We start from the raw sequence: 15,880 nt of genomic DNA, 5'->3' as shown, positions 1-15,880 counted from the left end.
TAATTCCCTCCCTCCCTACCTCCTCCTCTAACTGAAAAAAAAGTCAGCAGATAGACCACAAGCAAGGGAGAGGTGAGTTGAGATTATTTTATCCTTTTACCTATTTAGGGGCAATATGGCAGCTAAGGCAATGGTATGCTCCTCCTGCCAGATGTGGGCAATTAGGCAGCAATCTAGTCTCCCTGACAACTTTGTCTGCAGGAAGTGTGTCCAATTGCACTCCTCTCAGACCGCATCGTTAGGTTGGAGCAGCAGGTGGATGCACTGCGGAGCGTACAGGAGGCAGAGTGTGTGATAGACGCTAGTTACAGGGAGGTTGTCATGCCGCAGGTTCAAGACAGGTCAATGGGTGACCGCCAGCAGAGGCAAGCAGATGGTGCAGGAGTCTCCTGTGCCTATATTCCCCTTTCAAACAGGTGTGCCATTTTGGATACTGTTGAGGGGGATAGCTTATGAGGGGGAAATACCAGCAGCAGCCAGGCCTGTGATACCACACCTGGTTCTGCTGTGGGACAGAATCGGGCAAAGAGCAAGTGAGCAGCAGTAATAGGGGACTCGCTAGTTAGAGGCACAGACAAGCATTTCTGTGGCCGCAATCGAGACTCCAGGATGGAGTGTTGCCTCCCTGGTTCCAGGGTCAAGGACGTCTCTGACAGATTGCAGGACATTCTTAAGGGGGAGGGTGACCAGTTAGAGGTCGATGTACATATTGGTACCAATATGCCAGATCATCGACATGGATGACATCGTCTCACGTAAGAACACCATTCACCAGGTACACGGTACATACTCTTGCATCTCGGCCAACGTTGTCTTACTAATACATTGCAGGAAAGGATGTCCTGAAGCAGGGTACGTTGGGGAGACCGTGCAGACACTACGACAACGAATGAATGAACACCGCTCGACGGTCACCAGGCTCTTCCTGTTGGCGAACACTTCAGTGGTCACAGGCATTTGGTCTCTGATCTTTGGGTAAACGTTCTCCAAGGCAGCTTTCATGACTCATTGACAGCGCAGAGTCACTGAGCAGAAACTGATAGCCAAGTTCCGCACACATGAGGATGGCCTGAACCAGGATCTTGAGTTCATGTCACACTATCTGTAACCCCCACGACTTGCCTGGACTTGTAACATCTCACTTACTGTCCTTTTTGGAGATAATACACATCTCTTTAACCAATGCTTAATGCTATTTCCACTCGGATTGTCTGCACCTTTAAGACTTAAATAGCAGATTAGCTGTAAAGACTCACATTCTAATCAGTATTCTGTAAATTGTGTGTGCCTTTATATGCGCTGATCAGAACTTTCCACTCACCTGACAAAGGAACAGCGTTTCTGAGAGCTTGTGGGTTTACTATCAAATAAACTTGTTGGACTTCAATCTGGTGCTGTGAGACTTCTTACTGTGTTTACCCCAGTCCAACGCCGGCGTCTCCACTTCTTGACAGAAGCCAGAGGGTGGTTGTAGAGGGTTGTTTTTCAAACTGGAGGCCTATGACCAGCAGTGTGCCTCAGGGATCAGTGCTGCGTCCATTGTTTTTTTGTCATTTATATTAATGATTTGGATGAGAATATAGGAGGCATGGTTACTAAGTTTGCAGATGACACCAAAATTGATGGCATAGTGGACAGTGAAGAAAGTTATCTCCAATTGCAACGGGATCTTGATCAACTGGGCCAGTGGGCTGACAAATGGCAGATGGAGTTTAATTTAGACAAATGCGAGGTGATGCATTTTGATAGATTGAACCAGAGCAGGACTTACTCAGTTAATGGTAGAGTGTTGGGGAGAGTTACAGAACAAAGAACTAGGGGTACATGTTCATAGCTCCTTGAAAGTGGAGTCACAGAGTAGACAGAGTGGTGAAGAAGGCATTCGGCATGCTTGGTTTCATTGGTCAGAACATTGAATACAAGAGTTGGAATGTCTTGTTGAAGTTGTACAAGACATTGGTAAGGCCACACTTGGAATACTATGTGCAATTTTGGTCACTATTATAGAAAGGATATTGTTAAATTAGAAAAAGTAGCAAAAAGATTTACTGGGATGCTACTGGGACTTGATGGATTGAGTTATAAGGAGAGGCTGGATAGACTGGGACTTTCTTCTCTGGAGCGTAGAAGGCAGAGCGGTGAGCTTATAGAGGTCTATAAAATAATGAGGGGTACAGATCGGCTAGATAGTCAATATCTTTTCCCAAAGGTAGGGGAGTCTAAAACTAGAGGGGAGAGATACCAAAGTGTTCAGAGGAGCAATTTTTTCACTCACAAGGTGGTGAGTGTCTGGAACAAGCACCAGAGGTAGTAGTAGACGTGGGTATAATTTTGCCTTTTTAAAAGCCTTTAGGTAGTTACATGGGTACAATGGGATAAAGTGATATGGGTCAAATGTGGGCAATTGGGATTAGCTTAGGGATTTTTAAAAGAAAGCAGACAGCATGGACAAGTTGGGCCGAAGGGCCTGTTTCCCTGCCGTAGACCTCTATGACTCATGACTCTTATTAGACTTTGAATACAGTAAAAATCTGGAATTAAAATTTCAGCATCTGCTGTGGTGGGATTGGAACCCAGATCCCCAGAGCATGACCCTGCATCTCTGGATTACTGGTCCAGATGACAATACCACTACGCCATCATCTATTAGTGTGTGATTGGGTGTATCACCGTTCTGCACTATCTTATTCAAGATGTGGATGTTGTTGGCAAGACTGGCTAGCTGTCCTTGATGAAACCACATCTGGAATGCCATGCATAGTTTTGATCCCATTTGAAAAACAAGTTATGATAGCGTTCGAGACAATGCACTCAACTCCCTTCTGGGATGAGCGGCTTATCCAGTGAAGAAATGTTGAGCAGGTTGGGCCTCTATCCATTGGCGTTCAGAAGAATGAGAGATGATCTTACTGGAACACCTCCTGAGAGGACTTGTTAGAGTAATTACTGGGAGAATCCGTCCTCTTGTGGGAGAGTTGAGAACTAAGGGACACAGTTTGAAGAATAAGAACTCTACCAGTTTAGACGAAGATGAAGAGGGGGGCTGACAGGAAAGTGGAATTGAGACCACAACCAGATGAACTATGATTGTGTTGTATAGTAGAGAAGGCTCCAAGAAAGAATGGCCCATTCTTCCTCCTAAATCCAATGTTGCTAAGGTGGTAATGGGTCACCTTCTTGAGTTTCAGTAAAGAATGTACACATATTCTGCTGTCAACTAGTGCTTGACCCAGAAACACTGATGGAACATAATAAATGTTGGAGTGAGGGTATTGTGCGCCTTGGAGGGAATCTCAGAGGTGATCATATTCCCAAGCAGTTCTTCCTCCTGTCCTTGTCGGTAGTAGAGATGACAGTTTGTAAAGATGCAACTGAGGAGACGTTGAAGGTTTGTTGCAGTTAATCCTTTTAATGGTACACTAGTGATAGAGGGACTGATGCTTAAGCTAGTGGGTGGAATGCTGATCGAACAGACTGCCTTGTCTTAGACGGTTAAAGCTGCAACAATATTCAAGATGTCTGACAGCATCTAAGTAGACTATACTTGATAAATTCCTGACGAGAGTTTTGTTGGTGAGTATTTGAGGAGAAGAGATGCTTGTCGTGGTGCAGGCCAGGAACTCCAAGATGTTTTAAGTAGTCAGCCTATACCCGAAGTTTTTACCTTTGAATTTGGCGCTAATGAGCATAATGTGTTTCACTGCTGGTATGATTCAAGCGACCCCCTAGGAAGCTTTTATTGTCAAAGTTTATTTAAGAACACAGTTAATATATACTGAGAAAAGTCAGCCTAACTTTTGCCAATTACGAGAAAGCAACCATGATTTTGTATAAACCTTAACAGCTAACTATAATATTCCAAGTCAAACCTGAGACGTACACCTCTTCCTAGATTTGGCACACAAAGCAGGTATGCTCACATGATGCTGAATTTTGCAGCTTTTAACACCTAAGAGGGAAGTAGGACCTACAATGAGAAACTTCTGCAGGAATGTCATGGAGCTGAGCTGAGCTGAGATGACTGACTAGCAACAACCACAGCTATCACTGTTTGTGCTAGGCCTGAGTCTGATCATGAAAGAGTTTCCCCTACAATTCCCACTGATTCCCTTTTGAGAGGATCATGTGATATCACATTGGGTCAAATGCCACCTGGGTCCTCCCATCACATCTCTGAAATTCAGCATGTGTCTATGATGACTCTAAGACTATAACAAGGTACGGCTGAATGACTGGTGGAACTCAAATTGAGCTTTAGAGACAAGGGGCAGAACTCTCCTTTTAAAAAAAAATGGCTAAGAGCGGAATCTTCTGGTCACACTTGCCCCAAGGCTGGAAATTCCTGCCCGAGGACTTTTCAATGGTCTGCCAAATTTTCTGACCCTCCCACTATAATTCCCAGGGTGGACAGGATGGAAAGATTACCCTTTTAAGTGTCATTTTGGGTGAGAAAACTGATGTGTTTCACATCGGCATGTCCAACATGTAACATCGCACTTTTCTCACACTTAGTCACTTTTTGGGAGAGTGGTGAGGTTTGTATTGGTTCAGAGAGGGGCTGAGCCTAATCACATTGGTAAGCCTGGCTTCACAAAAATTGGGCACCCTTTTCAAAGGGTGCAATGATCTACAATAGAAATTGAGGACCCCCCCCATCCCTCATGGACCTCTCCCTTTCCTCATTGAAAGGTTCCCCTTCATGCCCCCATTTCCCCCACCCCCCACCCCCCCCCTGCACTTCATGCTCCCCTGAATGCCAGTTGGCATTGCCAGATGGGCCCAGCCATGACCCCAACAACTTGGGGGGCTTCAATGGCCTCTGAACTGATCCCACCCCCCAGATGTGGCCATCATGAATGGTCTCCATTTGTGGAGACCAGTAGTGATTCTCATTGAGCTTCCACTGCCCCTGAGGGTTAGAAACTCCTGGGAACAGGGAAGATCTGATCTGGTTCCCACCTTAGGGGCGGGAGCCAGATTACACCAGGGAGAAGTGGGGGTGAGAAAATGCTGACGAGGCTCGGCACTGGTGCAGAATGCGCTGAACCACTCCTCCACCATTCTCCAGCCCTGCTGTATCTAACACATTCTACACCAGCCCCGAATTGGCCAGAAAAATCACAACCTCAATTATTGGGGAGGCAATGTGACTGGGCTCATTCATTGGGTTTTAGATGGGGGAAAAATAGCTTTTACTGGAAGCAAACAGTCTTCACAATAAAATGTCACACGATGGGTATGGTGAGTTCTCAGAAGGGATTACTTGTTCAGACACTCCCTGTGAGGAGTAGCCTGCCATTCCTGACACGCTGTCCATTAGTGTGAATGAGCTGAGAGTCTGAGCTTTCACAGCCAGCATTCCCTGCGATTGCCCTGCCTTAGGGAACCATCCCTTGTTATCTTAATGTAACTTTGTTCAGACACGTCAGGAAAGCATTAAAAAGTGGGAGGTGGTTACTGTGTGATCGCTGGAGTATTTTCCATACCTTTTTTCAATGACTAAACTAGTAATAGTGCAGTATTATTAATTGGATACTGATGCTATTATTGATTATTGTCATTTATGTTGGGTTAAGTGTTGGCAGACAGCACCCAGCCATACCTGGCACATTCTCGTGTTTCTGTCAGATCAGCTGACCTTCGTGTTTTGAGTGCGAAGATCAAATAGGTCCTGGTTTTGACTGCTTCAGTCAACAGTAATTACACAGAAAGCATCCACTGAAAGATCTTCCTCATACCTTTTAACCCTTCACATTTATACCTTAGGCATGACGGATTTAAACTGTCCAATGTTACTTGTCCAAAAAAATATATATAACGTACAAGTTTCAATTACTTTGGACAAAGGTCACTCAAACTGGGGAGGCGATGGCCTAGTGATATTGTCGCTAGACTATTAATTCAGAAACTTAGCTAATCGTCTGGGGACCCAGGTTCGAATCCTATCACGGTGGATGGTGGAATTTGAATTCAACAAAACAAAAATCTGGAATTAATAATCTGCTGATGACCATGAAACCATTTTTGATTGCTGTAAAAACCCATCTGGGTCACTAATGTTCTTTAAGGAAGGAAATCTGCTGTCCTTATCTGGTCTGGTCCAAATGTGACTTCAGAGCCACAGCAACATGGTTAACTCTGAGCTGTCCTCGGGCAACAATAGCTGGCCTTGCCAGTGATGCCCACATCCCATGGAAAAAATTTAAAAAAAGAAACTTCCTCATGACTCGGAGGGCAAATTTGCATTCCAGAAAGATCTCGCATTGATCTTTCCAGATCCATTGATTAGTCCAGATTGTTCTTTAATGACCAATGAATATTGGCTGAGGACAAAATTAGTCTGGTGTCTGACCCCCTTGCTGTTCCAACTCACCACAAAGCATTAGTGTGCTTATTAATTGAGCGCACACTTGAAGGATGAGCACGGTGGCTGGGATTCTCCAACCGCACCCGTGACTAGGATTCTCCAGTCTCGCTGCAGTGAATGGAGATTTGGCTGAGTGCTAAATTCTCCGTTCTCGCTAGCAGCAGTAGCGGGGCGTATGAGACCGGAGAATTCCAACCCATGTTGCCATGGCTGTTACCATTGGTGAGACTGCACCAAAGCATGAACCAAGGAAATGTTGGAGCAAAGTATTAGGGAAGAAAACCTTGTGTTGTGGCGTACCAGTTATTTTCCATCAATTTGTTGAATGAGGCCTCCTTGGCTGACTAGCTGGTACAGTGGGTTTGAACACTGCCTTTCCTTTAAGAACACTCTTTCCTCTAAGGATCAAATCAAAGGGAGTTTGGACTGGTGGATTTAAACTCTGCAATCTGGCAGCTGGAAAGGTTGTACTTTGAGCTTGAATATGGCACAGCTAGATATCCTTGTGACCAGCTGACCACTAACAATATTATCTGTGATTGTGCACAATTTGACACCAGAATGACCATTTTACACAGAAATACCTCAAACGCTGTTGTGAGAAATGAGGATTTCCCTTTGTAGGTGTGAGTATTCTCTATTCCCATGGGTAAGTTACCTTGCTGAGATAGAGGCTCGGGCGATCTCCTGTCTCTAATCCTAGCATTTTTTTTCATTCATTCGTGGGACTTGGGGCATTGTTGGCTGGCCAGCATTTATTGCCCATCCCTAGTTGCCTGAAGACAGCTGCTGTTGCTCTGGAATCACATGTAGGCCAGACCATGTAAAGACAGCAGATTTCCTTCCCTAAAGGATATCAGTGAACCAGATGGCATTTTTTTGACAATCTTCAATGGTTTCAAGATCATTGGCAGATTCTTAATTCCAGATTTTTGAAATTAAATCCAAGTTCCACCATCTGCTATGACAGGATTTGAACCCAGGTCCCGAGAGCATTAGCTGAGTTTCTGGATTTATAGTCTGGTGATAATACCACTAGGCCCTCACCGCCTTCCCTTGCTGCAATTACCTTGGCAGTGCTTTCTGTGAACAAAATTAGATAACGTATTTCATTTCAGAGTATTCACCTTTCCCTCCCCAATTAAGTGCAAAATAACTGCATTCCCCCCAAAAAGCTGCCCATTCTTCGGAAAGCTCCGTGAGAGATGAACAGTGTACTTCGCTGCATCAGTGTTCTGATTCTGTCCTCTTTAGGGTTGATGTACACTATGATTGACAACTGAACATAAAACTGATTCTCGACCTGTGGTTTCCTCAACAGTTTGAGTACAGCTTTGAGCAGGAGAAGCAACTGCGGACCGAGCTGGAAAGGGGAAAGCGGAAGCTTGAAGGAGACCTCAAGATGACCATTGATAGCCTGAACGAAATGGAGAAACTGAAGGTTGACCTGGAGGAAGTCATCAAGAAGTGAGTGCTTGCTTCTGAATTTAAATAGCTCCTGAATTAATGTGTGCGGGCTGTGAATTAGATTAGCTTACAAGCTCTGCTATTTCAGATAGTGCATCGTCAAACTCTGCGGCTCCGTTCTGTTGAATTTTGATTGCTCTGTTGGGTAGCAGATAGTCCAAAGCTGTGCATGTTAGGTGGATTGACCATGTCAAATTCTCCCTCCGTGTACCCACACCGGTACTGGAGTGTGGCAGCTAGATATTCACAGTAACTTCATTGCAGTGTTAATGCAGGCCTACTTGTGACACTAACAAATTTACTTCTTAAAAATAATAAACATAAACTCAAACTCATCATTGCTTCTTTATGCCAGAAATCCAATTCTTAGTTCCTTACACTCCCAGCTTTTGATAGAATGTTCTGCATTTTTTTATCATCTATTTTGGACCTTAATGAAGTAATGCACTGAGCGTTGGTCGATCTCTTAAGTTTCTCAAATTTAAAATAAAGAGTCAGATGTCAAGGTTGAAAGGCAGTGTTGGGAAAAGCTTTGATGGGTTGCTGAGGAATACTTAAGCCACAGCGCAGTGATGATAGAAGCATAGAATCCTGACAGTGCAGAAAGAGGCCACTTGGTCCATCGAGGCTGCACTGTCAACAGTCCCACCAGGCCCCACCCCCTTAACCCCGTGTGTTCATCCCCCTGACATTAATGGGCAGTTTACCATGGCCCATCAACCTAACCCGCACATCTTTGGACTGTGGGAGGAAACTGGAGCACCTGGAGGAGACCCATGCAGACACAGGGAGAATGTGCAAACTCCGCACAGACAGTGACCCGAGGCCAGGATTGAACTCTGGCGCTGTGAGGCAGCAGTGTTAACCACTGTGCCACCGTGGTGAAAGCAGTGGAAGCTTTAAGTGGTGAATGGGGCTGCCTTTGGAAGTGCAAATTTATAAAATGCAACTGGATGTTGTGACACTATTCTTGCCTTTTAAATTGTGTATGGCTGCTCACCCATCTATCCTTAATCGCTAAGTAAAACAATGTAAATGAGGGCTATCAATTTTAAAGCATATCCATGAAAGTTCCTGGTCAGGAGCTGTCTGGTAAATGGGTTGTGTTTAATTATTTCTAATGTAATTTGCAATTCTGGAAAATCCCCGTGTTTGAAAGCTTTATCTTGTTTAAGTTCGGTGCAGATGAAGTCACAGCCAGAATTGCTGTTCATTTCAGACCCTTGGGTTTTTGTTTGGGCATTATGTTTGAGTGATTTTGTTCCTTTGAAAGCTGAGTAATTGCCTGGAATGATTGTACACAGCTCTGGGTGGTCCCACGGTCATGGGTTTCACAGCATTGCAGTGCTTCTCCTGAAGAAACTTGTCATGTAACTGATAGAAAAAAAATCAAGATATGGGCGTATCTGAATGCAAGGAGGAGTTCAACAAGTTAGTGCAAGCACTACGCTAATCCCCCGAGAGTCTTTCAGTACATTTATCCCTCAAAGAATCCTCCTCTTGGTGTTTAATCCTGAAACTCAAAGCAGATAAGAGGCTTAAACTGCAATGAGACACCTCAACACTTCAGCATATACCCCCACAATCATAGAATCCTACAGTGCAGAAGGAGACCATTCGGCCCATCGAGTCTGCACTGACCACAATCCCACCCAGGCTCTATCCACACAACCACATGCATTTAACCTAGCTAGTCCCCCGACACTAAAAGGCAATTTAGTATGGCCAAACCATCGAACTTACACATCTTTGGACCGGGGGAGGAAACTGGAGCTCTGGGAAGAAACCCACGTAGACTAGAGGAAAATATGCAAACTCCATACAGTCACCCAAGCTAGGAATCGAACCTGGATCCCAGGCGCTGTGAGGCAGCAGTGCTAACCACTGTGCTGCCCACAGTTTTCTGCCATGAAGGCAGATCCAACCTATAGTGCCAAGATCTCTTCCACAGGTAGGGTAAGAAGGGTTCGGAAACCACCGCAGCCAGAATGGGAATCGACCCCTGTGCTGTTAGTACCAATCTGATCCACATTGACCATCTAGTCAACTGAGCAAACTGACCGTCCCCTTCCAAAGGAGTCTGTGTTACAATGGCAACATGTAATTTTACATGCATGTTGAATCTTGGAGCTCTGGATAGTGATAACAAAGAACAACCCAGCACGGGAAACTGGCCCTTCGGCCCAACGAGCCCGCGCTGCCATTTCAACAAAGCATTTTCCTACACCTACCCTGTGGTGGAGGCTCCAATTTCTTTCCATAACATGGCTGAAACCTTTCCTCTTATGGCCTGCTATTCATAATAAGAACACAAGAACATAAGAAATAGGAGCAGGAGTAGGCCATCCAGCCCTTCGAGCCTGCCCCGCCATTCAATAAGATCATGTCCTCAACTCTGTTCTAAACTGCCCCCCTTTTATCTTGAGGCTGTGCCCCCTAGTCCTATTGTCTTTTTTGAGCGGGAAGAGTCTTTCCACCTCTATCCTATTCATACGTGATTTGGAACACTACTTACTGTGCAACAAGTCTTCCGACGTATCAATATATCTGCTTTTATTTGATGTCTTTGAGCATTGCCAGTAAGCTGACAGTTTTGAAACCCCCTCTATTCCATGAAAAACCTTTGATAGTTTTCAATTCCATAGTGCAGTGCTTTGAAATAGGCTTTGATTGACAGCTCAATGGATTTCTACTCAGGCTCCAGTCAGCTGTGTTTGTTTATCTTTCCCTTCTTACTTCAATGTATTGGCCATGACTGATGTGGACCTGGAGTGCTGGACCCTGAGGGTCCAGGGGAGCACTACACCCCTCAGCAAAGAGGGGTGCCTCCTCAGGTGACTGTGTGGAGCCTGCGTGTTCTCCCCATGTCTGCGTGAGTTTCCTCCCACACTTCAAGATGTGCAGGTTAGGCTGATTGGCAATGCTAAATTCCCCTAGTGTCAGTGGGATTAGCAGAATAAATAGGTGGATTATAGGGATAGGGCCTGGGTGGGATTGTGGTCGGTGCAGTGGGCCAAATGGCCTCCTGTAGGGATTCAATGAATGCATCTCAAACACCTCCATTGTTCCGAAGGGACATTGGTTTCACCACCTCTCTTGGATATTGGGAACCTGAGATGGGGTGGGGGGTGGTGTCTGATGTGGGGTCAGTCAGGTCACCCTCATGCCTGCATGGTGTGGGGGTTGACCCATTAATTGAGTGGTGAGGGGGCAGCCCCCTTTGAGGGATGTGGTGCTCCCCTGGACCCTCAGGTTCCAGCGCTCCAGGTCCATGTTGGTCATGACCGACACAAAAGCCCACCTGGTGCATTTCCCACTGGAGAAGTAGCATGGTGCCACATGATTAGCTCTTTTCCTTACAGCACCAGGGACCCGCGTTTGATTCTAGCCTTGGGTGACCGTCTGTGTGGAGTTTGCATGTTCTGCCGGTGTCTGCATGGGTTTTCTCCGGGTACTCCGGTTTCCTCCCAAAATCCAAACATTGCGATTTGGCGGATTGGCCATTGTAAATGAATATGATTACCGGGATAGGGCAAAAGAGGCCTGTGTGAAAGAGCATCCTACCTAGTGCCATTCCCCTGCTTTATCCCTGTAACCTTGCATATTCTTCGTTGTCCAATTCCATCAATCGAACCTCCCTCCAGTCCTCTTGCACTGCCCCCTTGTCTGAGGAAGACTGGGAGATCATCACTAATTGCCTCTGCAATTTCTGTCAAGGTAAGTGGCCTTACCAATGGAAAGTGAGTTCAGAAGCTCAGCCTGGGGTTGAGTAGAACTCTGAGACTACAAACAGATTGGTGTAGTGGCTGGGGAGAGGAGTAAAATCTCTTAAAATCACCCACCTGCCAGCCAGGCAGCTAGCACTCCCCTGTGCCCTGGGCTCCAGTGACCATCCTTATCCCCAGGTGGGTGTAGTACTGCTAGCAGCCACTACCTCCCTGGTGGCTCTGCCTCTTAATTGGCCACATCTCTCAGCTGATGGGTCTTCCACCGCCAGGGTCCTTTATCTGGGAGAAGGCCTGGTGTCAAGCTAAGTGCCTGAGTGGCATAGATTTGGCCGAAAGTGGCAATGTGGGGCTCCTGCCAACTCTGCAGATCCCTGTCACCTTCATTAAATCCAGTCCGATGACTTCCTAGTGCTTAATAGAGAGACTTAACTCCAGTTAACCATCCAAGATTGAGTGTTGGACACACAGCCTGATCGGGAGCTGCAAGAGTTAACAGAGAGATTGGATGTCATCAGTGTTTTGTGGCATGATATCCTCGCCTTGACGTACGGTGTCGCTGAGGGTGCAGAGGCAAGGGGCAGCAGATAAATGTGAAAGTTGAATGTGTCAATAATGTATCCTCCTCAAAACTTTTGAGATGGTGGCGCAGAGCTGGGAAGAGATAAAGATTCTTCAGAACGAGCAGAAACGTGTGAGGGCAGAATCAATGAACCAGGCACTTGAAGGTGGGTTTTGGAGGACTGTGTTGCTGACTGGGTCACAGGCAAGGAGAACTAGTAAAAAGAATGGATTGTAGCCATGTTTCCTTATCTGAGGAAGGATGTTCTTGCTCTCGCAGAGAAGATTTGCCAGACTGACTCCTAGGGCTGACAGGACTGATGTGTAAGGAGAGATTGAATTGGTTAGGATTGTACTTGCTGGGATTCAGAGGAATGAGGTGGAATGGGATCTCATAGAAACGTGTTAAAATTCTAACTGGGCTGGACAGGGTTGATTTGGTAAGGAGGTTCCTGATGGTGGGGATGTCCAGAACCGGGGGTCACAGTCTGACGATACAATGTAGATGTTTTCGGACTGCGATGGGGAGAAATTTCTTCACCGAATGTGGTCAGCCTGTGGAATTCACTACCTAAAAAGTAGTTGAGGCCAAAACATTGGCTGGAATTTTATCATCCCGTCGCCATGGAAATCGGAGCGGGCAAGGGACAGAAAATGGAAAGGTTCATTGACCTCAGGCAGGATTTTACGGTCTCAAGTCAAGCAAGGCTGTAAAATCCCACCCGTTGAATGTTTTCAAGAAGTAGTTAGATACAGCACTTGAGGTGAAGGGGATAAAAGGATATTGGGGGGGAAAGGCAGGATCAAGCGATTGAGTTGAATGATTAGGCATGATAATGAATGGCAGAGCAGACTTGAAGGGTCGAATGGCCTCCTGCTCCTGTTCTCTATGTTTCAAAGAAAATATTGTTTGAACTTCAAATACGATTGTAATTCAGTTGGAGTTAGGTTCAAAATGATGACATAACTGAACTGGCCGCTATCTGGAACCTGTCATCAATCTGGAGGCAAATGTCGGCTGTTTCTGATAATGAAACTAAACTGGCAATAAAATGATTTCATGCACAAAACTTACATACACACATTGGACCCAAGGTAATTTTTTGCAAACATTCTATTATATAGTTAAAAAAATTTACTATTCAGAAAGAATACTCTCCTAATTGCTGGTTAGTTGTCAGTAGAATCTCCTGTATTGTAGAGTTTTCAGATTGCAAGATGCCGTGGCGAGATAATGGGTCTGAAACGATTTTGTTTTTGGCTTCTGCAGCTGTAACCAGCCACTTGGTTCAATTTCTGTCATTCCAAAACACATATTCAATCTCCAAGATCACCTAATTTCTTAAATTTCAACATATCGAATGTCAGACGCAAAATTAGAACACTATCCACCTCTTCAGTGGACTATTCATTACATATACTGAGCTGTCAGTGGCCTCTTTCCCCCCTCACCTCCTAATGGTTTAGCTCCAGTAAAGGCTTCTTTAAGGACTGAATGCTCAGTTTCATTTATGAATAAAGATATCTTTGCCAAATGTGTTTCCTTTCAAGAAGCTTGAGGGACTTTGCCTTCAATGTATAACTTATTTTCTTCTATTTTAAGGAAGGAGTTGGAGATAAACACAGTGAGCACTAAACTGGAAGATGAACAATCGCTAACTGCTACCCTTCAGAGGAAGATCAAGGAGTACCAGGTAAAGTCATCAAACTGGATGCTGCATGATATTTTCTTTGTGCCCTTCAGGGAGCGAAATCTGCCATCCTTACCTGGTCTGGCCTAAGTGTGACTCCAGACCCACATTATAATGTAACCAATGGTAACATGCTGTGAGGGTCAGCTGACCTGCTAGACAATGTAATCAATGGTGGTCAGCTGACCCAGCATAAATAGAAAGCAGAGGAGGATTGCTAGGAACATTTGTGGCTGTCTGCGTGGTGATGTAGTGAAGTTTCTTTAATTTTAATTGTGAAATGAATTCTTTTATTGCTTGCTACTGGAGTATCCTTACTGCCGGATGAACAACCCACAGCAACGAGGTTGATAACTAACTGCCCTCTGAAAGCTGGCTGTTCAGTTCAATTGGGAAGGGCAACAAGTGCTGGTATTGCCAGCAATGCCCACATCCCATGAAAGGATAGGTGGAAAAAAAACCTTAGGGCTGAGATTGTGCTGTGTAGGCCCAACATATTTTACTTGCGTTCTGCAGCTGGGATCCAATAGTAGCCAGTTAAAGAACTGAAATGCTTGTATTTTATGTAGCAACTGAAGTGGTATTTGATTTTAACAACACCTGATCGTATGGGAAGAATGCACCCTTTATGTTACATTCACTGGTTGATGCAAACCTACGGAATTAGTTCCATTAAACTGGTCACTGTTCTAATGTATCAGTAAAGCAGAATAATGGGGAAATAGGGTGACATTATGCCATGCTGTGTTCCTACAGACTCTCAGGAATAAAGTGCTTCATTGTTACTTAACTCACCTTGAGTTATAGGTGTGGTGAAGTTACCCGACAATGTGCCACTTGACTGGAATATGATCAGAGATAAACAGAATGGAATTTCCTTTTACCTGCAAATTACTTTCTTGTAAACCGATAGTTAATAACAAGTTCTTTACTGTACTTTACTGTGAGTCTGCCATCCTTCTAAAATAGTAAAAGCAGGTGTAACTGCATATTTTATAAAATTAGCAGTTATGCAGGATCAAGAGGTTATATTTATGAAAAATGTAAGCAACATAGAAATTTGGGGAGGCGATGGCCTAGTAGTGCTGTCGCTAGACATAGCTGATGTTCTGGGGACCTGGGTTCGAATCTCACCACAGTTGGTGGAATTTGAATTCAGTTGAAAGAAAATCTGGAACTAAGGATCTCCTGATAACCATGAAACCATTGTCAATTATCAGAAAATTCCATTTTATTCACTGCTGTCCTTTAGGGAAGGAAATCTGCCATGCTCTCCTGGTCTGACCTATATATGACTCCAGAGCCACAGCAATGTGGTTCACACTCAACTGACATCTGAAGTGGACTAGCAAGGCACTCGGTTCAAGGCGGACCAGGGATGGGCAATAAATGCTGGCCAGCCAGCGACACCCATGTCCCATGAATGAATTAAAAGAAGTAATCACTTCTGGCATTCTCGGTGTCTATAGAATCCAGCCACATGTTGCCCCATCTCTCCAATTAGGCCCTGTCCCCTTAGGTCTCACCCCCTTGAACTGCCCAATGAGCAGTGCCATGGTGACAGGTTGGCACTGTTCAAAGGGCACCGTCTATCCTTGCCTTCCGCCATCCAAAGGGCCTCATAGGTCTCCAGTCCTACCGGTGAGGCCACCATGTCAAGTCCCCGGCAAGGCCGTTAAGGCAAGTGAGCCTGGACGATTGCGCTCAGGCTTACTAAAAACATTTAAATCAGGGTTTACATTGATTTAAATGCTATAATCAGCTTTGCGACCTTCCCAGGCACATGGTTGATGAAACCGGTAACCCTGGCTGTTAAAATCGCGAGAGGTGAGAAATTGTGTGCAAACTCGAATTTTTGCCTTTCGTGTGTTCTTACCGGCTCACCGTTGTCTGGCAGGATGAGCCGGTAAGATCGCCTCCAAAGACTTTTTGCAGCACCAAAAGTGGCCTTTTGGCTCATTGTATCTACGCTGGCCATCAAGCATCTGTCTATCCTAATCCCACTTTTCAGCACTTGGCCCTGGCCTTCCATGCTATGGTTTTTAAAGTGCTCATCTAAATGCTTCTTA

The 15,880-nt window shown here is 45.1% G+C and overlaps 1 protein-coding gene across 3 annotated transcripts in view; it reads left to right on the top strand.

The window, feature by feature from the left end:
* Positions 1-15,880, top strand: part of LOC145356389 (putative uncharacterized protein MYH16) — a 209,394-nt gene that overhangs the window by 72,819 nt on the left and 120,695 nt on the right. For all 3 annotated transcript variants that reach the window (XM_080209077.1, XM_080209076.1, XM_080209075.1), the window contains exons 3-4: positions 7,689-7,834; positions 13,724-13,814. In XM_080209077.1, coding sequence (XP_080065203.1) covers positions 7,770-7,834; positions 13,724-13,814 — 156 coding nt within the window. In that variant the 5' untranslated portion in view covers positions 7,689-7,769. The remainder of the gene's footprint in view (positions 1-7,688; positions 7,835-13,723; positions 13,815-15,880) is intronic.

The sequence above is a fragment of the Carcharhinus amblyrhynchos genome, chromosome 21 (assembly GCF_965287045.1).
Source record: "Carcharhinus amblyrhynchos chromosome 21, sCarAmb.v2.hapA, whole genome shotgun sequence".
NCBI classification, from domain to species: domain Eukaryota; kingdom Metazoa; phylum Chordata; class Chondrichthyes; order Carcharhiniformes; family Carcharhinidae; genus Carcharhinus; species Carcharhinus amblyrhynchos.
This window is presented reverse-complemented; position numbering and strand designations above follow the sequence as displayed.